Consider the following 24,360-nt stretch of genomic DNA (forward strand, 5'->3'; position numbering starts at 1 on the left):
TGTGACCAAGTTCATCTGTTTGCAGTACACATAATAGCTTGGGACAAACAGAACCTACGACATTACTGCATAGTAGCTTGGGACAAATAGAACCTAGGACATTACTGCATACTAGCTTGGGACAAACACAACATACGACATTACACATCTCACTACGACATTTTATTGATGGTAGAAACATAAACTACATACTTAAGTAGCTCCCGATCCAAGCCGCGCCCAGTGGTGGTGGATTAGATCAACCTGCAACTGATTATATTTAACTGGATCATGTAGTTGGTCGTACCTATTGTTTATGTACTCATTGCGCTCGGACATCGAACCATGAGAAGTGTCACCAAAACTCCGATGTTGTCGAAGCTTGTGTTCAAAGACGAAGGACCTTCATCTTCTACGATCATGTTGTGCAATATGATGCAAGTTTTCATGATATCTCCAATGTGTTGTGGAGACCAACCATATGCAGGACCACGAACTATGGCCCATCGCTTCTGTAGTACTCCAAATGTTCTTTCAATGTCTTTTCTAGCGGACTCTTGAATAGTGGCAAAGTGTTGTGTCCTGACATCATACGGATGACGGATTGTCTTGACAAACGCTGGCCAGTCCGGATAAATACCATCTGCTAGGTAATATCCCATGTTGTACGTGTGTCCATTGACAGAGAAAGTGACTGGTGGACTATCACCGGTAAGATGCGAATCAAACAGGTTAGAACGTTGAAGAACATTGATGTCGTTACAGCTACCGGGCATGCCGAAGTATGCATGCCAAATACATAGGTCATATGAGGCAACAGCTTCGAGGATCATTGTAGGGTGTTTACCCCGACCGGTAAACATCCCCTTCCATGCAGTTGGGCAGTTACGCCACTCCCAATGCATGCAATCGACACTACCTAGCATACCGGGGAAGTCGCGTGCCTCTCCAACTTGGAGAAGCCTAGCGATATCAGCACGAGTTGGTTTCCTGAGATAGTACCCCCCAAAAGCGGTTTGGATGGCGGTGCAAAAGTGTTTCAAAGCCTCATGTGCCGTAGATTCACCAATGCGTACGTATTCGTCAACGGCATCCGCAGGAACACCATATGCAAGGATACGTACGGCAGCAACAACTTTCTGAAGGGCAGATAGACCTAGCTCACCGGCACAGTTTGGACGTTGAACGAAGTAGGGATCCACTTGTTGCACAGCAAGAACGAGCCGCTCGAACACATGACGACGCATGCGAAACCTATATTGGATAAACCTATATTTCAGTACAAGTGTGAAGTACGTACTATGGATGTGAATAGATGTGCGTAACAAAAAACATACCTCCTCCGAAATTGTGCATCCGTGTACACCGGTTGCGCGCAAAAGTAGTCGGCTCGGATTCTTGCATCACCGCTGATATGGTCACGATGGATTCGAACACGACCGGGAATGGAACCAGCATACCGTCGCTCGTTAAGTGCACGACGCCTACGATGTTGGTACGTCGCAACCTCGAGGTCATGGTCTTCATCTTCCATGTCTTGCGCCATGCGAACAAAAATATTGGAATCTACGAACGGGTTCATTGTTGTGGAGGAGTGTATGCGAAGTGTGAGTGAAGTGTTGAGGTAGTGAGTATTTATAGAAGGGATACGCTTCGGAGAGAAGCCATACTCTTGTCGTGCAACCGAAGCTAGTCGATGGCTTCTTCAATAAGTGCCGTGGCTTACGGTGGAAGCATGACAATTTCTAAACATTTTTTCATACGATTTAAATACTGTGACACGTTTTTGAACAACAATTACAGAAATCATAAAATGGAATGTTATTTTTTGTTACAATTCGAAATTATGAATGAACCATTTTTTAGATTATTATTTGTAAAATTATTGAATACATTATTTTTATCATCCTTACAATTTGATGAAATGGGTACAAATCAAAGAAAACAAAAAAGAAATGGAAAAAGGAAGTCTGTTAACACTGTAGCTTTAGGGATCGAATTTAGGGGACGTTGCTGGAGACACAGAATATATAGAGGACATAATCTTTTAGAGTGTGCTGTAAAGTACAGGGAATATTTATTTAGGGGACGAAATTTAGGGGACGTTGCTGGAGACAGCCTAACTCTGATCCGAGAGGAGGCGACGTTCACGGTACACGGGTAGGGCGACGAGTAGCAGCCCAGCAGCACGGGTAGGGCTTTGTGCTCCAATGGCGGAGCGACCCTAATAAGCTGCCGGTGTGCAGTGCAGACATGTCCGTCTCTTCCAAGGCATCTTCTCCATCCCCGACATCTCCTCTTCGGGATCCGCTCATGACAAAGTTTCAGTCTTTGAGAAATAGACAGATCGAAATATATATATATATATATACACACAGAGAGAGAGACAGAGCATGGAGCCATGCATAGACATGGTGGTGACCACGGTTTACAAAACCATTCCGGATGTAAAAACCGTCCCCTAACGGTAACGGTTTACCAACGGTAAACCGGTAAAAACCGACCGGTTTGACCAATTCAAATCAATTTGAATTTGAACCGGTTTACCGGTAAAAACCGGTGAAAAACCGGCGAAAAACCGCTCTAAACCGCCGGTTAATCGTGAAACAAACCGATTTTTGCTGTTTTTACAGAAAAAATGGGAAATTTTGACAAGATTTATTTGTAGTTTGCTCAATTCACATTGCACGGTAAATATTAATTGATCCACATGACATGTGTTCACCAAAATAACATATAACATACATATGCAACCACAAACTCCAGTTCTCATGCAACAAACAATCAGCGAACTTCACAATACTCAAATACAAGTTCTTTTACAACTCTTCAACGAGACAACGACACGTAGGTTAACTTATTTCATAATACTCATATGTTTATCTCGAGTCATAGTGATAGTACTCAGGCATGTTGGAAGGATCGTGATATTATTCTAATTCGTTATAGCGATAGTGATAGGTCTATACAAAATATATGAGATACATTAGCGAGAAAACAAGATCGACAAATAAATATTTATCCACAAAGCAAAAAAACATATCGGTATGTGTGTTCGGTGTTTGTGTATTGCATGTGCACCTCACCAAGTGTTGGTCTTTTCTCCTGATCAGCAAATCTTAGGAACACATATAGAAGAACTGGAGCTAAGAGTTCTAGATTGAGTTTTGTCTAGATGAATAGTTATTAGAAGAACTGAAGCTACTTGATCTACGGATTCCATCTTGATCAGGAAATGAAACCGAAATTGACCACTAAATGTCTAAACTGGACTTGAGCTATTGGTTTATTTTCACATATAACATATAACATCTTCACATATAGCATATAACAGTAAACAAGACTAATATACCTAAATTGACCATTAAATACTCAGTTTTGGTATTAATCCGATTTTTCGGCAAAAATTAGCGGTTTACCGGTCTCAAATAACGGTTTACCGGTCCTAGAAAACGGTTTACCAGCGGTTTTCGTTTTTATGAATTTTTTCAAATTTTTGAATTTTGAACGAATTTTGAAAAAAAAACCGGTGGTTTACCGAAACCGTATCCCGGCGGTTTTGGTAAACCGACCGGTTTACCGCCAGTTTTGACCGGTTTTGTAAACCATGGTGGTGACCTTCTGCTGCTCGTCGTTTTCTCTTGGACCTTTCTAGCAAATAGACACAAGGTGCTAGTACTAAAACATGTTTTTTTTGTTGTTGTCCAGTCAATTCGCATCTCCTTCCTTTGACGTCAATAAACATACGTTGTCTCGACTGTTGCGTGTCAAAGGGGGATTAGCATTGCTTTCAGGCTTTTCAGCTGTACACCGCCATGATTCAGCAAGAAATGGTTACATTACATCAGAGTAACACATCACACACACACAACGTATATGGAAGATGCTAAATTCTTTTATGTGGGGAAAGGGCATTGTTGATCCCTGTTTTCCTGTTGAAAAGATAGGGGGTATGTGATTAAAAGCACATACTCCACATAATCCCATGCATGTATTATTATAGGTCGATCTGCCTTGTGCCTGGTTCCCCATGAGACAAAAAAACTCCTCCCTAGAAGGCCCTCCACGGCTCCACCCGGCCACCCTTTATTAATACTCTCTCCGTTTCTTTTTAGTTGTCGCTGGATAGTTAAATTTTTCACTATTCAACGACAACTAAAACGAAACGAAGCGAGTATGAATTACCCTCCTCCCCTTGCTGAATTAGATCAGACATCTTGTAATTTTATTTTCAGTTTTTCATGCTTTGTCACTAGTATGAATTACCCTCCTCCCCTTGCTGAATTTGTCCATAGGGCGTCGGCAGGCAGGCAGGCATATCGAAGAGGAAGAGGACAGCATGTGGTGCGACCCGGCAGAGTCAAAGAGTTCCGTCCCGTTCCGTTCCAGTGCCCACCAGCCCCGTGCCCGTGCCGCCGTTCTGCTCAGTCGCCCAAGCTCCTTTCCTTTCCTTTACTTTACTTTACTCGCCCCTAACCCCGCCTTCCGCTTCCCACCCGCCCGCCTGCCTCCCCGCGCCGCCGCCTCCGGATCGCGGCCTCCCTCCCTCCTGCGCCGAAGCTTCGCGCGCTCGGCCCGCCCCATGCTTCGCCGCGGGTGACCGACGCCTCCACGGCCGGCCATGGGCTGCGTGCACGGACGCCCCACCACCTCCAGCCCCGCGCCCGCCGCCACCTCCTCTCGCCGCCGGGACCAGCCCGCGGCCTCCCAGCCGCACCAGGAAGGGGTCGATTCCTCCGACGCCGCGCCTCCAGCGGACGCCGCGGCGCCGGAGCAGCCGGCGGCCGAGAAGCCTGAGAAGGTCAAGCGGGAGCGGCGGTCGCGGTCGTCGCGCTCCGCAGCCACCGCGGCGGCGGCGCACGCCGAGGTGCGCCTGGGCGGGAGCTTCGCCAACAAGGCGCGCGGGGAGCAGGTCGCCGCTGGCTGGCCCGCCTGGCTCTCCGCCGTCGCCGGTGAGGCCATCGATGGCTGGACCCCTCGCCGCGCCGACTCCTTCGAGAAGATCGACAAGGTGCGCCCTTTCCTCCGCCTCCCTAGCTCCGTGATCCGTACAGCGCGAACGCCGAGGTGAAAAAATTGCATCTTTTTCTCTCCCCCTTCCTCTCTCAGATCGGCCAGGGCACGTACAGCAATGTGTACAAGGCGCGGGACTCGCTCAGCGGCAAGATCGTGGCGCTCAAGAAGGTGCGCTTCGACAACCTGGAGCCCGAGAGCGTGCGGTTCATGGCGCGCGAGATCCTCATCCTGCGCCGCCTCGACCACCCCAATGTCATCAAGCTCGACGGGCTCGTCACCTCCCGCATGTCCTGCAGCCTCTACCTCGTCTTCGACTACATGGTCCACGACCTCGCCGGCCTCGCTGCCAGCCCCGACATCAAGTTCACGCTGCCCCAGGTCAGGATCCTATTCTGCTGACAGCCTGACACAGCATCGCGCCCAATTATGCGAAATGCGACTGATTGAGGTGTTTATATGGGGGCAGGTCAAGTGCTATATGCGTCAGCTCTTGTCAGGGCTGGAGCACTGCCACAACCGGGGAGTGCTTCATCGCGACATCAAGGGGTCAAACCTGCTTTTGGACAACAACGGTGTGCTGAAGATTGGTGATTTCGGTCTGGCGTCCTTCTTCGACCCCAACCATAAACAGCCAATGACGAGTCGGGTGGTGACACTCTGGTACCGCCCTCCAGAGTTGCTGCTGGGTGCGACGGATTATGGAGTTGGCGTAGACTTGTGGAGTGCAGGATGTATACTGGCTGAATTGCTGGCTGGAAAGCCTATTATGCCTGGACGGACTGAGGTTAGCTACAGAATGCTTGACCGTTGCATCATATTCTCCCTGAAATACCATCTGGCTATCAGCACTTGCCATTTAAGGTTCTGTTTACCAAGGCTGCGAAATTTTCGTTACCAACGGAATTGTAGTATATTTTATTTAGTTGTGATCCTACTGCAGTACTGCACTACTTCTCTTGTGGAGGCAAACCTTCGAAGTTTCAATTTCTTACCCAAGCTACATTGGGTTTGTTATGTTGTTAGATAATTGAGCAACAGCATAAGCTATTCAAACTCTGGGTTTCATACAAAATGTCCTTGTTGATGAGAACCATATTTCATTTTTTGAGACCTTTCTGATAATTAAAAACAACAAGTTTTCATCAGGATTAATAGTTTTACTACAGATGTACTTTTTTTGACAATGCAGACCTGTACGTGATTCATGACAATAAAGAACATAACGATCATCTGAAAATCTTTATCTGCTTAGTGTCTCTTGCCACCTTTGTTACATGGTAGACCCTGAATCACATGCTTTTCTTCAGAGCTCTGATGCTGAATTATTGTTCACACCAAACAATTCAATGAAATAATTTGGAAGTGCAATTGTTTTTCTAAATTTCAGACAGTTTAGTAGGTCATATGTTCAGTCACAATTTTTATTTTCGGTCATTGCTTTCCATGATATTTTCTTTTTTTGATTGGGTGTTTGTCTTTCAGGTGGAACAGCTGCATAAAATTTTTAAGCTATGTGGCTCTCCGACTGAAGAATATTGGAAAAAATCAAAGTTGCCCCATGCAACTATATTTAAGCCTCAACAGCCATACAAAAGGCGAATAGCAGATACATTCAAAGATTTCCCTCAATCAGCACTTCGACTGATCGAGACACTACTTGCAATCGATCCATCTGACCGATTAACTGCAACTTCTGCATTGAACAGTGATGTAAGTTGTCTGAGTTGTTATCATTCTGTTCTTTTTTTTCTTTACCAAAGAAAACACTGATTTTTTGCTTCATGGATTAATTACTTTACTCGATGTCATTAGCGACAGCATACTAGTTCACCTTGGAATATTAGCACCCAATGGCTGATGGTAATAGCCACTATGATTTCTCAATCAATTTTCAGAAGAGATTAGATAGAAGCTAGTTACCAGGTCAATACTCCATGTTAGTCCTTGAAAAAAAAATGTTCTTTTCCCCAGATTTTCATAGGGTTATAGATAGTTCATTTTTCACTGGAAACTTTGGTTTCTCAAATCGAGTTTTGGAACAGATTATAGACAAGCTAATTAACAGGTGTTCATTGTTTCCAGATTTCTAGAGGGCAAAAATAGTCCATTTTTACAGGACATGGAAGTATAATGACTTGTAGCCATAACAACTTAAAAGCGCCACCTATGTATTGATCAATATATTTCTATTTGGTTAAACCACCTTGATCCTTAAAATTTAGTTCAGACTTACGAAGGCCCATTGGTACCTAAGTCCAATTGTTATTCCTTTTGAATACAATATTACTGGTCTTATTTGAATTTATGCCAAAAATTTTATATAGCGTGCTATGCGTAGTTACTGTGAACAATTCTTTTCAAAAGCAAGATCCTTATTTTCACTGTACATGCAGTTCTTTAAAACAGAGCCTTATGCGTGTGAACCATCAAGTCTGCCCCAATACCCGCCAAGCAAAGAGATGGATGCCAAACGAAGAGACGAAGAAGCTAGACGGTTTGTTGCCCTAACACTCACAAATTTCTATCTATGTTTTGCATTTCTTGTTCTGGATGCTCTACATTGCCATGTATGAAAAACAATGTATAGTGATGTGAAATCTGTAGTTGATACTTTGTCTACATCCCCATCTTTCATGGGCGACAAGACTTGGGGGCAACAGTGCTCATGCTGATGACCGGACCGGAAGACAAAACATGCCAAAATTGTGTTCAGCGTACTATTTTCTTTTTCTTGTATCAAAAGTAACTTTGGTCCACTGCTAGGGCATGCACTGATCTAGGACTATACTAAAGTGGGAGTCTTGGCTGTCGTGCCAAGATTCCAGGTTTTCTTGGAACTTGTTGAGAATAATGCTTAGACATCATCATGGAATACTGGTTACACATCATGATGAGTCGTGAAACAATTTGTCTCCCTTCTTTTCAGTTGTATATTGTCCTTGTTAGATTAAATTGTCTTACTACACTTTATCTTAACATTCTGTTAGCTTTTTGGCTGACTGGCTTATTTGTTGGATGGACAACAGATTAAAGGCTGCTGGTGGTAGAGCTAATGGAGATGGAACAAGGAAGACAAGGACACGGGACCGGCCTAGGGCTGTTCCAGCTCCAGAGGCAAACGCCGAACTGCAAGCAAATATTGATGTACATTCCTATATTTATTTGAGTTACTTAGCAGTTCATTGGCATGAACTCGTTTGCATATACTGTGTTGCGTATCATCTGGAAGGGTGCCAAATCTTGTCTCTTGGCTAACACAATTCTTCATCTTTTCTCTCTTATCTACAGAAAAGAAGGTTAATAACTCATGCAAATGCGAAGAGCAAGAGTGAAAAGTTCCCTCCGCCGCATCAGGATGGCGCACTTGGATTTCCCTTGGGCTGTTCGAACCACATGGAACCTTCATTTGAACCCCCAGACCCTTCTTCCTTCAGCACTGTATTTCCTTACGAAAAAAGCACCGTGCCAACCTGGTCCGGACCATTGGCGGACTCTGCAGCTGGCAACCAGAAGCGGAAACACAAGTCTGGCCGCTCCTCGAAACAACCAGCAACCGCCCGTGCTAGATGATACACATCATGCCATGCTTAGTCCAAACCAAATCTTCAATACCTCCCAAAGAAATACCTTGCAGTGGTTCCTACAAACTGGGATACCTGATTCGGAATCAAGAGCTACAGCAATGAACTGTTTTCTTTTCCTCAGATCCATTCATGTACGCATTTTTTTTCCTGAGCATCGAGCAATGTATAGGCTGGAGATGGAGCTGGATTAGTCAGTTATGTACATTAGGTTCTCTTTTCCATTCTTACAAGCAGCAACATGTCAGTTTAGATTTATTCGAGTGAGGAATGGAGCTGGTAGGTCAACTTAGCAAGCTATCATTCTACATAGATACTTACAATCAATTGAAATATTTTTTACTTTTTATTTTGTCTATTTTCCCTTTATTCATTTTACAATATTTTGAAATAAAATCAAAAGTGTAGCAAAATTCAAATGCTTTGCGCTGTTTCATTAACCTGTGTGCTATTAGCGTGGCTGAATGTTATATCTCTTTTGAGCACCATTTGTGATACTGGCATGGACTGTCCGGCCCTGAACTTCTGTCTCTTCGCATGTTTGTCCCTTTAATTTCATGGAAGTTGTTGGAGGACGTTTAAAAAGGGATCTAGACCTCCTCTTATATATTTGAAGGGATATGTGTGATTAAAGAACCAACAATTAAATTATCTTATGTTCTTTATCTGTTGTCATAGGAGTAGACAGTAATATAGCCTTTCCTTTCTCTTCATCTCTTCGGCTCTACGTTGTTTAGAGGTGTCTTGTGTGGTTTGCTGATCTCAAGACAAACCCTAAGATCTCTCCTTTCCGACAGGATCTCTCTCGGAAGTGAGATCCATGTGCTGTTCAGCGAACTCCGTCGTCTCTGCGCACACGCGGACCGTTCATCTTGTCAGCTAGAAACCTGTACCAGGTCGCGGATGGTCCGATCCCCGGCCACGGACCGTCCATGCTTCTGCAAATAGCGGTGGAGCACCACCGCTGGTACTCATCGCAGTGATTGACGTTCAGATCGGCGCCAACAATCTACAAGAGTCTGCTGTGGTGGTGGAATTTCCGCAGATTTCTTCCAGCAAGACGCTCGCTGTTTTTGGGGCGAGTTTTTGGGGGCAGCAGTGCAGGTGCAGCACGTAGTCCGGGTCGACCCTGCTGTCCACGTTGTCCTGCAGCTCGTGGAAGAGTGGAAGACCCAGGACCAGCTGCCAAGGCTTGCGTCAGTCTCTTAGGGCTAGTTTGGGAGCCTCAAACCCGGAGGGGATTGGAAGGGCTAAAATCCCCTCCTTATTCAGTTTTGAATAAGAAGAGGATTTTAGCCCCTTAAATTCCCTCCGGGTTTTAGACTTCCAAATTAGCACCTAGCTGTGTGGATCACACGCCATGTCTCTTGGACCAGGGAAGACCGGCCAGATCTGTGTACTGGTATATGACGGTTACACAGTGCTTAGTTGCAAAGCACACATGAAATGAAAAGGTTAGGACAATTTGGTCAATTTTTGTACTAGTACAATGAATGGCTCGGCTAAGGTCCCATTCGTTTCGGCTGGTTTGGATCGTTTCTAGCCTCCTTCCGTGTGAAAAGAAATAATCTGGATTGGAATTCGGCCTGGATTGAAACAACGGTTCATTTGAACTTGGATAAAAAACAGAAGCCACCAGATTTGGAGATTGTTCGTTGTTCACAACTCGGTACGAAACCTGGTCTCTCAGGTATTTGCAAAATAATCTGCTGCACTGTCAGGTATTGGTTCTACACTTCTACTGCTGTTAACTGCACTGTTCAATACCATGGGTTTTCGATTTGATAATTTTAGAATTAGTGAGGTAGTGAGTGCCGTACTTGCAAAAATAATGAACTGCCATCGAGGTCTAAAGTCGTGAGGACACGAGCTAGAGCCCGTCGCACCATACTCACCATACTCGCGAATCGTTCAGGACTTTCGGATGTTCATTATAAAGATTTTAAACGTGTTTGAATAACTATCTTATTTAAATAAAGTCTATATATATGATGTATAGAAATTATAGCAATGTTTGAGTATCTAACTAGTTGAGGCAAAAAGTAGCACTGCACTCATCATCTCCATATTGAAGTTTTGTACTTAAAAAAAAAGAAGTTAAAACTTATGCTTAAAAAGACTAAAACACGATTCTTGAGGTGAGTAGCATAGCAATACATAGAGTTATTTCTGTATCTGCCTAGGTGATTTTGGGTCATATAAAGAATTGACATTCTATTATTGAAATGGGATAATTGCAAAGTGACGTTGATTCTTTCATCCGCTCTGATCAACTGGAACACTGCGCCTGTGCCTCGATCTTGCATACTCAAGAAACAACAAGGTCTAGGGACAAGGACGGCGGCCTACTCAATAGAAGAACAGAGTGATCTAGAACGGATCGACAAGGCGATGAGATCCATGGAAACATTGTATTGTATGGTATCCTCACCTAGTTAGTTTGTGACAGCACCAACGCGGAAGGAAGGCCAGAGGACTTCCGTGGGCTTTCCTGCCTAGTTAGCCCAATTAGTCAGTTCGGTTTATTGGCCCAACCCAACACTAAAGACTGCGGCGCACCACGACCTCTGCAAGCCTGCGTGCTTACGTGCGGCCGGCGGCCGGCGGTGCCGGGTGGGTGCTGACGACAGGGAGAGAAGATGAAGGGAGACATCGACTGACAGAAGCAAAGGGACACGCTGCGGCTTTGGTTTCCTCGCTCCCACTCGTTATTTTATACTGCGCCATCGCAGAGACAGTGCAGTGTGCATGGCGCATGGCGCACGGCGCACCCCAGAGCAGAGCACGTACAGGCTGATGATGATCTCGTGAAACTCTCCTCGAGCTCAATGACGGCAATCGCCATGGCCGAGCTTCCACTTCACTACAGCTACTACCTCCTCGTCACCATCTTGATCCCTCTGCTAGCCGCCATCCCACTCCTCCGCCTCCACAGTTCGGCGGCCCGGCGCCGGCGCAGCGGCGCGGCGCCGCTCCCTCCTCCGTCGCCGTGGGCGCTCCCGGTGGTCGGCCACCTCCACCACCTGGCGTTCGCGGGCGCGCTCCCGCACCGCGCCATGCGCGACCTCGCGCGGCGCCTCGGCCCGCTCATGCTGCTCCGCCTCGGCGAGCTCCGCGTCGTGGTGGCCTCCTCCGCCGACGCCGCGCGCGAGGTGATGCGGACCCACGACCTCGCCTTCGCGACGCGGCCGCTCAGCCCCACCGCCATGGCGCTGCTCGGCGACGGCAGCCTCGGCCTCGTGTTCGCGCCCTACGGAGACGGGTGGAGGCAGCTGCGCAGGCTCTGCACCGCCGAGCTGCTCAGCGCGCGCCGCGTCCGCTCGTTCAGGGTCGTGCGCGAGGACGAGGTCCGTCGGCTTCTCCGCTCCGTGGCGGCAAAGGCCTCGCCGGTGCGGCAGCAGAAGCAGCAGGCGCTGGTCGACCTGACCGAGATGGTGTCGGCGTACGTGGCCGACGCGTCCGTGCGCGCCATCATCGGCAGCAAGTTCAGGGACAGGGACACGTTCCTTCGCCTGCTGGAGCGCCGCCTCCGGAACGTGCCCGCGCAGAGCCTGCCGGACCTCTTCCCGTCCTGGCGCTTGGCGACGCTCGTCAGCCCGACGCTGCGGCTCCTGAAGCGCGAGCGCCGGGACATGATGGCGTTCATCGACACCATCATCCAGGAGCACCAAGACAGCAGAGGCGCCGCCGACGACGACGACGAGGAAGAGGACTTGCTCGACGTGCTGCTGAGGATCCAGAGGGAGGACGAGCTGGATCCACCCCTCACCACCGAGAACATCAAGGCTGTCATCATCGTAAGATTTCCGCCTCTTTAATCGGAAAGTCATGAGTTTTGAATAATCCTATACTGTCGCTCTGTGACTCTGTCAGGATATATTCGGAGGAAGCAGCGAGACATCGGCGACCACGTTGCAGTGGACCATGGCGGAGCTCATGAGGAACCCAAGAGTAATGCGTAAGGCGCAGGACGAGGTCCGGCGAGGGATCGCCGGGCAGGAGACAGTCACGGAGGACAGCCTTAGCGGCCTGCGCTACCTGCCACTCGTGATCAAGGAGGCGCTCCGGCTGCACCCTCCGGCGCCGCTGCTGATCCCACGGGAGTGCCGGGCGGCGTGCCGGGTCCTGGGGTTCGACGTGCCGGCGGGCGCGATGGTCCTGGTCAACGCGTGGGCCATCGGCAGGGACCCCAGTGCCTGGGACGCGCCGGAGCAGTTCTCGCCGGAGCGGTTCGAGGGCGTAGGCGCCGCCGACTTCAGAGGGACGGACTTCGAGTTCATCCCGTTCGGGGCCGGGCGGCGGATGTGCCCCGGTATAGCGTTCGGGCTGGCCAACATGGACCTCGCGCTCGCCTCCCTTCTCTACCACTTCGACTGGGCGCTGCCCGACGGTGTGGAGCCCGGCCAGCTGGACATGACGGAGGCGCCGGGGATCACGGCTCGCCGCCTCTCCCACCTCCTGCTCGCTCCTACCGTCCGCGTGCCGCTGCAAGGGGAGTGAGTAGACTGGAGTCTCGCTCGCATGAGCTTTTTGATGCTCCCTTGTGAAGTTGTGATGATCGTGATCCTCATCCCCCTGCAGAGCAAACAAAAATCGTTTTTTACTGTACAAACCCGCCTGACATGTCTGGAAATCACCCCATTACATCATTCCGACGAAGAAAGGGGAAAGAATCAATTTATGAACAGCTCTACTTACAAACAAAATTAGCCTGGCTCTGCATCCTAGTTCTCACCGGCGCCAACCTTAACGGTGGACGTCTGAATGTTATATCTCCTTCCCTGCAAGCTTTCACGTTAGGAACGGCCAGAAGCTGTGGAACACCCAGGACATCGTTCCTTCCAGAGCTACTGCTGCCGCCAGAACCTTCAATGTGTTGGCATCATCGTCGGCACCAGCACCGGTGACCTGCCGCGGGCGCCGGGCGACCACGAAACAGAAATGGGCCACGGCCCTCATGCTCGTGGAATCCCTGCTGATTAAGGGCTGATTTTGTAGATATGGATCACGTGGTGGGGAGAAATTTGTTTGCTATTCAAAATAAAATAGCAACCGGGTATTTACGACTATATTAATTGGAAACTCTCAGTAAACGGCAGTATTCAACGAAATCGGTTTACCTTGCCTAATTTCTCTTACAAATATGAACTGAATGGTTAACCATCCAAAATAGAATTTGAACAGCCATCGTCTTGCGGAGAGGGATTAGCCCCACATGCTGCCTGTGCATTGTGTGAGCAAACTTTGGAGTCAGGATTGCATCTCTTCGTTGAGTGTCATTTAACCACGCGGATTTAGGAAGACGTGGATGTATGGGCAGCGGTGGAGGGTCTTAGACTCTTAGTCCAAGTAACCGGGACCACAGTGAGTCTATTCTACAATGGTGGACGTCCCTAGCTACCACTTAAGATTGCAACAGGAAGGGCTTGAGAAACATCTTAATTCTAGTGAATTGGACCTTCTGGCGTGAGAGTAATGATAGGATTTTCAAACACAAGTCCTCCACATGTCCTCAGATTCTCGCATCTACTATGGTCTTGTTTGTTTCAGCTTTTTTCAGCTTCTATCTACCAAAAGCTGCTGCAGACTGCCAAACGCTTAGCTGTTCAGCTTGCTTGGATACGTGCAGGAGCAAACAGCTGGCTAATCTCCTAGCCTCTCTTTAGTTTTGTATGTTTGAGCTTAGCTTTTCTTCTAATCTTCTTTCATTTTTGTTTTATGTGTTTGTGTTTTTCGGCTTGGTTCTACTTTTGTGTGGTGTTTTTATATTTTAATCCTTACCTCTTTGGGTTCCCCTCTTTTTAATATAATGGACAGAACTCCTGCCGGTTCGTTTTAAAAAAATAGCAAGGAGATTTCTGCCTCATGGTCCTTCGTTATCCCTATCCACCAAATAGGCCCTGAGGTCGTACAAAGAAGATAACCACCGCATCAAAGAGAGAATGCAAGGATAAGCTCAAACTAACCAAGTTCAGTTTCATTCCGTTCCAAACAAAGAGGCAACAGTTCTAAAAATTCTGACTAGCTATTTCAATTTATTTCAGTTCCACGGTGTATTGTACATGGTTCATCGCGCGCAACCAGAAACATTCCCTTGGTGGTGACTGGTGAGGACGACCGCGCGCGTTGGGAGGGCGCAGGCTCAGTGCTTGCTTATTCCAGGAGCTACCGCTACGGACATGGCGCCATCTATAGAGCAGAGTGGAACAGAATCTCCGCCAGTTCCTGCATCAGGAAAGCACCGCATGAATGATATATGCGATCAGCACACGGGTATTTGTTATTGTTGCTACTGCTATACGCGTGGAGTTACCTGTTTGCCGGACGGAACAGTGGGCTCACCCCACTCAAGGACCTTCTTCTCTAGCGCCTCAAAGTCTCCTTTCCCAGCCTGTTCCAATCCATAAAAGCAATGTTACAACGCACTGACAAACCGCAGTTCCAAATCCAGTCCTTGGCAGACAAGAAATTGAAACTACAAAAAACTAGGAAGCGCCATACCTCGATCAAGGCACCAATCTCACTATCAAAGCTCTGGTACCGCTTGCGGACGAGAGCATCTAGGGAACCATCCTAACATCACAGAACAAAACTTCCAGCTTTACACACAAAAAAAAACAAAGCATGCGAAAAAGTACGGCAGGTCTCATGATTGTTCTCGGTTATTACCTCGATCAGCTTGGCGGCGTTGCGGAGGCCACGGGCCAGGGTGTCCATTCCGGAGATATGAGCAAGAAACAAGTCCTCAACATCAGTGCTTTCCCTCCGCCTGTCATCACAGAAGAATACCATGTTGGTTTAACTCCACTTTTAATCAGAGATCATCCTTTTTCACAGAATGAGAAACAAATGACATCAGGGACTGACAATTTGGCGTCAAAGTTGAAGCCACCAGGTGCAAGTCCACCCTGTTGACAAACAAAAATGAAGCAACCATATTAATATTACTGCATTTTTCATCAAATGCAGAAAGTCCAAACCAGGCAGTAGACAGGCAACTGCTGGTTCGAGTAAAAACGGAGAGAGCTGATTCATGCCACTCACATTCTTAACCACAGTTGACATAACCAAAGTAGCCTCTGCAATGTCTGTCATGAACTGATCCGTGTCCCAGCCTGCTCATAAGGGGAAGATAAGTTACTATGCATGCCTCATTCTTTTTATTACTTTTCTTTCTCTAAAAAGAGAAGAAAGAGATGCATGTATGCTTCCAGTATAACACAATGAGTTATGTAAACAGTGACACTTACCAACTTGAGGATCACCAGTGTTTGCATCAATGTTCCCAAGCAGCCCATTAATGCGTGCAGTCTCCAGTTCATGATGGCAGCTGCAAGTTTAACATGTAGTTCTTTAAGAAATTATATGACTGAAGTTAGGCAAGCAAAAAAATTACCTATGTCCAGATAGAGTAGCATGGTTGCACTCAACATTAATCTTGAACTCTCCTGTGCCATGTGATACAGAAAAAAAGTGTACATTCAGAACAGAAAGCTAAACTCACACAAGCTTCACTTGTAGAAAATTGGTAACAATGCATGGACATCCTGAAAATATGGAAATTTATATTACCGGTAAGACCATACTTCTGTAGAAAAGCAAACGTAGTTGCAACATCCCAGTCATACCTGCGAGAGAAACAAGGATCAGTGCTTCTGAATCCTGTAGGGTATTTTGCTAATTCATTCTTGAGTAAGAAGCTTACTGGTGTTTTGTAGGTTCCTGTGGTTTAGGCTCTATCAACAGTGTTCCTGAAATAACAAAATCTTAGTTCTTTCACCAAATCGGCATAGTAAAAGACAATGCACTATGCCAAAGTTAAGGACATTGGAACAGGTATCATAAAGAAAAAACACTGAATTACCGTTGAATCCAATCTTCTTCTTGTAGTCAACAGCAGCTTGAAGAAAGTTAGCCTGCACAAAAGAAAGTGAGCAAATAATTTGTGCCACAAAGTAAAGCAGAGACACAAAGGAAACAACAAAATAGGCCCCACTCGTACCAAATGGTCAAGTTCTCTCTTAAGATCAGTGTTCAGAAGAGTTTGGTAACCCTCTCTTCCACCCCAAAACACATAGTTTTCACCACCTAGGTAGTGAGTGACCTGTAAGGAGATAATGTCAAATTAAGAACTGGGCAAAGTGAAGAAAGACCAATCATGATGATCACAGATAACCAACCTCCAAAGCTTTCTTAACTTGTGCAGCCGCATATGCATATACTTTAACCTCTGGGCTGCAATATTAGTGAAGAGTGCTCTTAGCCTCTAGACATTCTCTAAGTCCATAACTTTGTTTATATAAATTATAACACACATAATCAAGATTCCAAGATACCAACCTAGTAGCAGCTCCGTGCATGTAACGAGGATGCATAAAGAGCTGTGCAGTACCCCACAATGGCTTTATATTGGTCTCACCCTAAACATAATTTAAATGAAAGAAAAAATATGAGCAAACAGGGTAATGCAAGAAGGTGGTGCGGAGCTAAGTGCCAACAGTTTAAGGTTACCCTAACCTGGAGCTGCTTTGCCAGCTCAACTATCTCATCCAAGTTAGCATTTGTTTCCTGCAATGTGTGAGAGTAGTCTTAGGAAATTTCTGACAAACATGTTACTGAACCAAACTCGTGAGCTGTCCCAACACTTCATCTTAAAAAGTATCTAACGGGAGATGAAATGTTTGCTGCTTCATTTCCAAATGAATCAGAGCTTCCTATACCCAGTTGGTTGTGTGCGAACTGAATAGATGATCAAAATGAATGCTTTCAGCTGAACATAAGATAGTTGGAACACATCAGGAATCATATTCCTATGCTGAACATATAGTCCCATAGATAATCGACAGCATCCCATAATAAATTGGTAGTAGTACCCATAACCAAAAAACCGAATGTAATTTCTAAGGTTGCTCTTAAAAACAGTATCATAGATAAGTCTACCAAGTCACTTCGATTATATTCTGACTTTCATGTATTAACTGTTAACACACATGAAACATAAATGGACACAATGGCTGAACCAATTGTGAGTTTGCATATGGAAAACAGCTTCCATGAGACCATGCTGATTATAATTTTGAGTTCATGTGTTAACAGAAGTATACAACACAACTGAAGGACATACTTCGAGAGTTTTCCCATCAGGGGCAATATCCCTATCATGGAAGCACCATTTGTCAACCCCCAGCTTCTCCATGAACTCAAAGTGAGCTCTCACTGCAATAGTGATTGAAACAGAAGTTAGTTCCAACAAACATAACCCAGAAGGCTGGAACTACAACATAGAGTTAGGTTAGGTGATCCTCATACTTCTTCTCTTAGCCATGGCCAACGAATTTGTGCCGTCCTCCCAAGGCCAAACCTTTGTAGGCGCACCAAAAGGATCAGCACCAGTACCACGGAACGTGTGCCAGAACGCAACACTGAAGCGCATCCAGTCCTAGTAGCAGAACAAATAAGCATAAATGTTGACTTCATCCTACAGCGTGCAAAGGTTTTACCTTTACAGTGTAAAAGAGGGGGTACAGTGAAAACTAAACAAAGCCAGCAGATGGGGTTCACTACTGATCATACCTTCATCTTCTTTCCGAGAATGACTTCCTCCTTGTTATACCACTTATAAGCAAGAGGGTTCTTGCTTGTTGGACCCTGCAGCACAAGCATCAATTGTTCAAGGAACAATGGCTCGGTGCACAACGACATCACAATCTGAGGGTTTTCGTGGCCTCACCTCATACTTGATTTTCGGGACGCCGGGGAAGAATTCCCCCTCCCAGTCATCAGGCGCGCCACCGTCGCATTTGCTGTCGAGGTCGGCAGGGCAAGTCTGCTGCGCGGCAACCTGGCATGGAGCGGTCGAACCAGGATCAGAAACACAACGTCACTGAACCCAATCACTGCGATTATCGGATCAGAGAGTAAATAAAAAAATAAGGCTGCAGCGACTTACCACGACGGACAGTAACAACGACGATGCCAGCAGCAGCAGGAGCAGCAAACGCTCTGAGCAGCCCTTCATGCCGGGCTTAGATCAGGAACGCAATCCCCTGAGAACACGATTCAGCACGCGGGGTGTCACTCAAAAACAGCGTAGAAAAAGGTCTGATTATGTACAAATCTGCGATGGACGGGACGCATCCGATGAAGAACGGGATGAATCGCAAGAGGAAGAGGACAATTCCTTACCGAGGCAATTTCCGGTGTCCACGCACCCCCAACGAAGAGCCGAAGAGGCTGCTGGGCCTGGACCCTGGAGTGCCGCTGCGAACTCGGCTGGTGGTTGAACAGAGTGTCTCCCCTCCTTCCCGTGCTGAGTATATATAATAACGAAAAATTACAGGGAAATGCATCTTATCTACTTCCTAGTACTTGCATTTTTTTAGGGACCGGCGCGCGGAATTCGGCTATCAGTTGTTGCAAAGCTTAGAGACTGCCGATCAGCACGGAGGAGAAAGAGCAGGTGAGATGAAGATAAGGCACGAGGAGGGTGAGGCTATTTTAGAGCCCCCAAATGAAACTCTCGCAGATGAAACGCTTTCCTAAAAATTCTCGAGCGCATGTGACACGGTTATTTTTTGAAAAAAATAATTTGTGGCGTGTGTTATTAAAACAGTACTTGCCCGTCGTGTTGCATTTGTCCACGAAACACCTCATCGGTCATGCATCTCGTGAAAAGATTGGTGACTGATCCATTCCATCCTCGAGAGGTGTGCTCGCTCACTCCAAGATTATAGAATAATCTCAAAATATCTAAAAAATTATTTAAAACTACAAAAATTACAAAAAATGATATTAACATATATTATATAAAAACAAAATTAATGTAAATTCTAACTATAGTTATTTGATATCGTAAGCATTACTGTTTTATTATATATATCTGATCAAATTTGAGATTCTTTTATAGTGTTTGGTTGCAGCGTTAGGTATAATCGAGCAACTCTATTTTAATATCTATCTACTATCTATTAAGTCATTAGTGTAGACCATGGCATTACCATGACTTCACCCTCTCCAGACCCCACCAGCAGATATGCGGCCCGTCACGGCCTCTATTGGTCATTCCGGTCTTGAGGCCCAAGCATGGCGACCTTGCATCGGAGGCCCAAGCCCAACACAACTAGCCTCAATTCAGTACACCTGGTAGCTCGACAGCCCGGTAATAATTAGCAACAACGACATACACGTAGAAGCGGTAGTTGAGTATAAGTGCAGAAACAACCCAGCCCCAGTAGTGTGTAGCTGGCGGCAAGTCTCTCGAGCAGCGCAATGGATTTTTATTGCCTCTCACTTACAAGTACAATTGTAGTATCTATTCATGTATGCACACACTCACACCAAAATGCACACCAACTTTCCCATATCGTACACAAGCAGACCATGACTCTACCCTCCCCTAGGCCCACGCACGCTCGCCAACACTCGTGTCGCCTCCCGCACCCTCCGCACGACACACCCCAGCTAGCCTCTCGCTTCTCGTGTTTGCGCCGATTGGCTCTCACAACGAACTGCCTCCGCCCGCAAACCATGACCTCCACGCCAGTCGCCAGTCTTCACGCCATCGCAACCTCTATGCCATGTCAGTCGTCGCGTCCCACCCGCCACTCCACAACATACTCCCGCCCGATTCTCCACCCGCACCAAAATGCACACCAACTCACCTCTATCGTACACAAGCAGACCATGACTCCACCCCAGGACTGCGCACGCTCGCCAACACCCGTGTCGCCTCCCGCACCCTCTGCACGACATGCCCCAGCCACCCTCCCGCTTCTAGCGTTCACGCCGATTGGCTCTCACAATGAACTGCCTGCACCAGCAAACCATGACCTCCATGTCAGTCGCCAGTATTCACGCCATCTGCAACCTTCATGCCATGTCAGTCGTCGCGTCCCACTCGCCCACTCCACAACAGACTCCCACCCGCTTCTCCACCCGCAAGAAGGAGGGCGCCCGCCTAGATAAGGTTGCATCGGCTTCTCCCATAGCTGCCACTGCTGAATGGTGATTGGATCCAATAATTGGTGGGAGCTTTCCTCACTAACCTAACCGGCCAACAACTCACGATCGAGTATTCGAGTGTCATCCTGACGCTCGTCCACAAGCTCGATGACGCCTAGATAAAGCTGACATTAAGGTCCCGCCTCGCCGCCACCCCCGTAACACCGGCATCGGCCTCAGGTCCGGATTTGGACCCGCAATAGTAGCATCAGCCACTGTTGTTCCCGACCACGAGGCACCATCACTGGCGATGACGTCGCCGACCAGCGGCGAGTCTCCCCGTGACGCCCAGATGAGGTTGACGTCGAGGTTCCACCTTACCACCCAAGTGATGTTTGTTATCTCTACTAACTATTAAGTCTCTATTGTAGACTGCCCCCGCCTGGCCGCCTCCCTCCGCGTCTGCCCGCCCGCCGCAAACACAGTCGCAGTCCGTTCGCCCGCGACCCCGCCGCAATCCCGCACATGTCGCGACCGCCGCAAACAACCACGCCTCCCTCCGCCACAAACAACCACGCTTCTCGCAGACTCCTTTCTTGTGCCTCTCTGTAGGTTTTCTACACTCTAGGAGGAGGTCAGAGACACCTCATAGTTGGCTTCGCCGTGCGCATGCGATTTGCGGCGGGCGGAGGCTGGCACAGCCGCAGCTGGGGCGACGACGACAACGGCGCCGTGGATGCCTCCGCCACCGCCGGATCGAAGGGACTATTTGTACCGGGAGGGCCGCAGGCACGACGGCGGCGAAGGCGACCCGCTCCTGCCGCCCGCCCCAACGCCGCCGCGCTGGCGGGACTCGCCGTACCACCCGTCCCCACCACCACCTCTGCGGGACCATGCGCGGCCCTCGCCGCGCCAGGCGCCGACGTCGGCCTCCTCAGGTAGGCCTGCCCCTCGCGAATCCTCAGATCTGAGGCCGCCGCCGGCTCGCCGACCCCCCTCCGGCGCCCCTAATTTTTTCCAACCGCTCTGCTATTTCAGAAGGCTACTACCGACAGGGCGGCGGCGCGTACGACCGCTCCTACCCTGACGACCCGCCGCCTGTCTACACGTCGTCGCGCTCGGACCGCTACTGGCCTATTTTGTGACATCTTCTTGGATGATCGAAGCTTCTACGATGCCGAGATGATGTTCCGCAGAGTCAATGAGAGGCAGTATCCCTGTAGCGACATCGGCAAGTGGTCGCCGGAAAGGCCGTCTCCCCATGTCGACCTCTACTTCCCAGAGCGGGTTCCTTCTTACAACTCTCCTCAGGCTTGGCTTCTCCCTTAGATTAGCTACGAAATCTGTTGTGTTTGACAGACATAAATGATGTGTGTGTGTTCGTCGTCTTGCAGTAATTGTTGGTTCTTTTAACAGTGAAACGGTAGCTGAAAATATATGCACATCCAGATGTGTTCTTGCCTAGCATTCCTACTGTTCTGTACTTTGTGATGCCTGATGCGTGATAGTTCCTTCACCTTGTCTTGAAATTGGATAGATATGTATGTAAACTGAATAGATTCTGAATTAGTATCCGTCAATTCATTTTTTTAAGTACCCTCCAATTCATTTACCATGGGCTCTATAACAAGAAACTAATTTGGATGAGTATCTGTGTTCTTAACGTTGACGCTCTAAGCAGAAATGCACAAAATCTAGGATGCCTGAGTAACAATTATTTGGTATTCTTTCTGACTGCTAGCTAGGCTTACATGACATGCTTCTTTAGTCTCACTGAATATTCTGTGCACTCTCGGTAGTAGCCTTCTGAATTTTCTTGAGTTAGGAAAATGAATGCGTATTTTTCCAATGCTTGTTTCAGATTTTCAGATGTTATGTTGATAGCCAATTTTCTCATCGTCGATCAGCAGCTAATAGTTGTCCTATTAATTGTCCAATTGCAGTAGCATTTGATTTTTCTTGCTCATTTTCTGTTTTTAGTTCATTCCTAAACAAATAACTCAAGCCTAACTTTGCCTCGAACCTCAACATCTGATTAACAACACATGAAAAATAGATGGATAACCACAAAGCAGGTTAAAGATAGAATGGCAATATGGTGTCGGCTTTACTCGTTAGAGTGTTATTTAAAAAAGAGGTGGTCCACAGATGGGTTGAATTTATTTTAGTTAATCATGCTTTGAATTAGTGTTTAGAGTGTAAAGTTAGGACTGAAAAAAGGTGTATATGTTCAGTTTAGTGGGCAGAAACATGCTTTGAAGTAGTGTTCAGTTTAGAATGTAAAGTTAGGACTGAAAAATAGGGGTATATGTTCAGTTTAGTGGGCAGAAACATGCTTTGAATTAGTGTACAATTTAAAATGTAAAGTTATGACTGAAAAGCAGGGGTATATGTTCAGTTTAGTGGGCAGAAACATGCTTTGAATTAGTGTTCAGTTTAGAATGTAAAGTTAGGACTGAAAAACAGGGGTATATGTTCAGTTTAATGGGCAGAAACATGCTTTGAATTAGTGTTCAGTTTAGAATGTAAAGTTAGGAATGAAAAACAAGCATTTAATCGAGGTCTGCAATTTGCGTAAAGGAACAAACTATTTTGTTTTTATATTGGTTAATCCAAAACATGATTTAGTGTTTAGAAACATATACTCATCAAGTTACTTCAGTCAATGGAGCATAACCTTCAGCCTTTCCTATGGTTAGAGATTTTTTTGGTGGAATACAAGGTGAATTATTACTTCACTAGAAGCTTGTGAATAATGATTAAATTTATTGAGCACTTATATGATGGTTGTATCTAATCCAGGCAGCAAAAGAGAAGTCGAAAGAGATAGATAGGCTTACAAGGGAGCAGAAAGCAGAGGAGCGTCAAAAGCAGAGGGGAAAAGAGTATGATGTGGAGGCAGGGATAGAGATACCAGAAGAGGGAGGTCTAGGGAGCATGACTATAATCGTGATCGTCAGTATGAACAAAGTTGTAGAAAAGACAAATCCTATGATTAGAGAGAGAGAGAGGATCAGAGCACCGAAGCAATCTCTACAGAAATGGGAGGGATTCTGAAAGAGTCGGTCATAGATACAGGAGTGGTGATATGACAAGCGCCCAAGGGAGAATGAGGAGCAGGTCACATTCTCCAACAAGGCATGCCTATGAAAGATCTAGAAGTCCAAATCATTAGCTGAACATTTAAATATTTTTAATAGTTGGGACTCATGATGTAGACCGTTCCCTTCTATTTATTAGCGTATAATGGGTTTTATTGAAGTGTCACACTTGTTTAAGTCTCTTCTCTGTTGTAACGGCTCTGTTGGAACCCTACAATATTCCTTTTTACACGAGGAAAACTAATCTCAGGTAGGTATCAATTTTCATTCCCACAATTTTTGTGTTTCTGATATTTCTATGTATGCTGAAGCTTTTGTTCCGATATTTGGAATCGAATGTTAAATTAGTAAGGCTGGTGCTGGACTTCGTATATGGATGATGATGTTTAAAGCCAATAGCAGGTAAACCTTAACATCAATGTTTTGTGTTACACACTTTTTATTTCCCTTGACAACTCTGCTAGAAATCTTATAGTCTCCTCTTTGGCTTAGATTTACAATACTCGGGCTAGGTATCTTTTTTTCTACCAAAAATATGTGCATAATTATGAGTTATGTAAGCCCATGTCATACAAAAGATTTGTAGAAGCGGTTATCATGGCTTCATCTCTACTAACTATTAAGAGAGCACTGTAGACTGCCCCTGCCTCCCTGCCCCGCCCGCCAGCCGCGATCCTCCCGTCAGCCGCAGTCCCCGCCGCGAACTCCGCAGTCCCCACCCGCCCTCCGCAAGGGGGCGACGA

At 46.8% G+C, this 24,360-nt stretch overlaps 4 protein-coding genes across 4 annotated transcripts; 3 read left to right on the forward strand and 1 right to left on the reverse strand.

Annotated features, from left to right (window-relative positions):
- Positions 1–4,346: 4,346 nt before the first annotated feature.
- Positions 4,347–8,995, forward strand: LOC103647921 (probable serine/threonine-protein kinase At1g54610). Its single transcript, XM_008672417.4, has 7 exons — positions 4,347–4,990; positions 5,089–5,373; positions 5,462–5,779; positions 6,478–6,705; positions 7,389–7,489; positions 8,022–8,139; positions 8,284–8,995. Exons 1-7 carry the CDS (start codon positions 4,601–4,603, stop codon positions 8,563–8,565), a joined length of 1,722 nt encoding a protein of 573 aa, XP_008670639.1. The 5' UTR covers positions 4,347–4,600; the 3' UTR covers positions 8,566–8,995.
- A 2,297-nt stretch (positions 8,996–11,292) lies between these two features.
- LOC103647920 (zealexin A1 synthase-like) lies at positions 11,293–13,332 on the forward strand. The gene is made up of 2 exons (XM_008672416.3): positions 11,293–12,373; positions 12,450–13,332. The coding sequence occupies exons 1-2, from the start codon at positions 11,405–11,407 to the stop codon at positions 13,074–13,076; spliced, it is 1,596 nt and encodes a 531-aa protein (XP_008670638.3). The 5' UTR covers positions 11,293–11,404; the 3' UTR covers positions 13,077–13,332.
- A 1,178-nt stretch (positions 13,333–14,510) lies between these two features.
- LOC100194385 (putative xylose isomerase family protein) lies at positions 14,511–19,137 on the reverse strand. Its single transcript, NM_001139417.2, has 21 exons — positions 18,762–19,137; positions 18,526–18,622; positions 18,307–18,417; positions 18,150–18,224; positions 17,886–18,015; positions 17,701–17,792; positions 17,094–17,144; positions 16,917–16,996; positions 16,757–16,811; positions 16,579–16,680; positions 16,441–16,492; positions 16,282–16,327; positions 16,149–16,204; positions 15,973–16,024; positions 15,827–15,906; positions 15,621–15,691; positions 15,444–15,484; positions 15,246–15,345; positions 15,078–15,149; positions 14,890–14,967; positions 14,511–14,801 (listed from the first exon to the last, which is right to left on the reverse strand). Exons 2-21 carry the CDS (start codon positions 18,592–18,594, stop codon positions 14,766–14,768), a joined length of 1,449 nt encoding a protein of 482 aa, NP_001132889.1. The 5' UTR covers positions 18,595–18,622; positions 18,762–19,137; the 3' UTR covers positions 14,511–14,765.
- Positions 19,138–20,983: 1,846 nt separating this feature from the next.
- Positions 20,984–23,772, forward strand: LOC118476428 (proline-rich protein 7-like). Its single transcript, XM_035965517.1, has 2 exons — positions 20,984–21,454; positions 21,555–23,772. Exons 1-2 carry the CDS (start codon positions 21,253–21,255, stop codon positions 21,659–21,661), a joined length of 309 nt encoding a protein of 102 aa, XP_035821410.1. The 5' UTR covers positions 20,984–21,252; the 3' UTR covers positions 21,662–23,772.
- Positions 23,773–24,360: the final 588 nt, after the last annotated feature.

Source organism: Zea mays, chromosome 2 (genome assembly GCF_902167145.1).
Source record: "Zea mays cultivar B73 chromosome 2, Zm-B73-REFERENCE-NAM-5.0, whole genome shotgun sequence".
NCBI lineage: Eukaryota > Viridiplantae > Streptophyta > Magnoliopsida > Poales > Poaceae > Zea > Zea mays.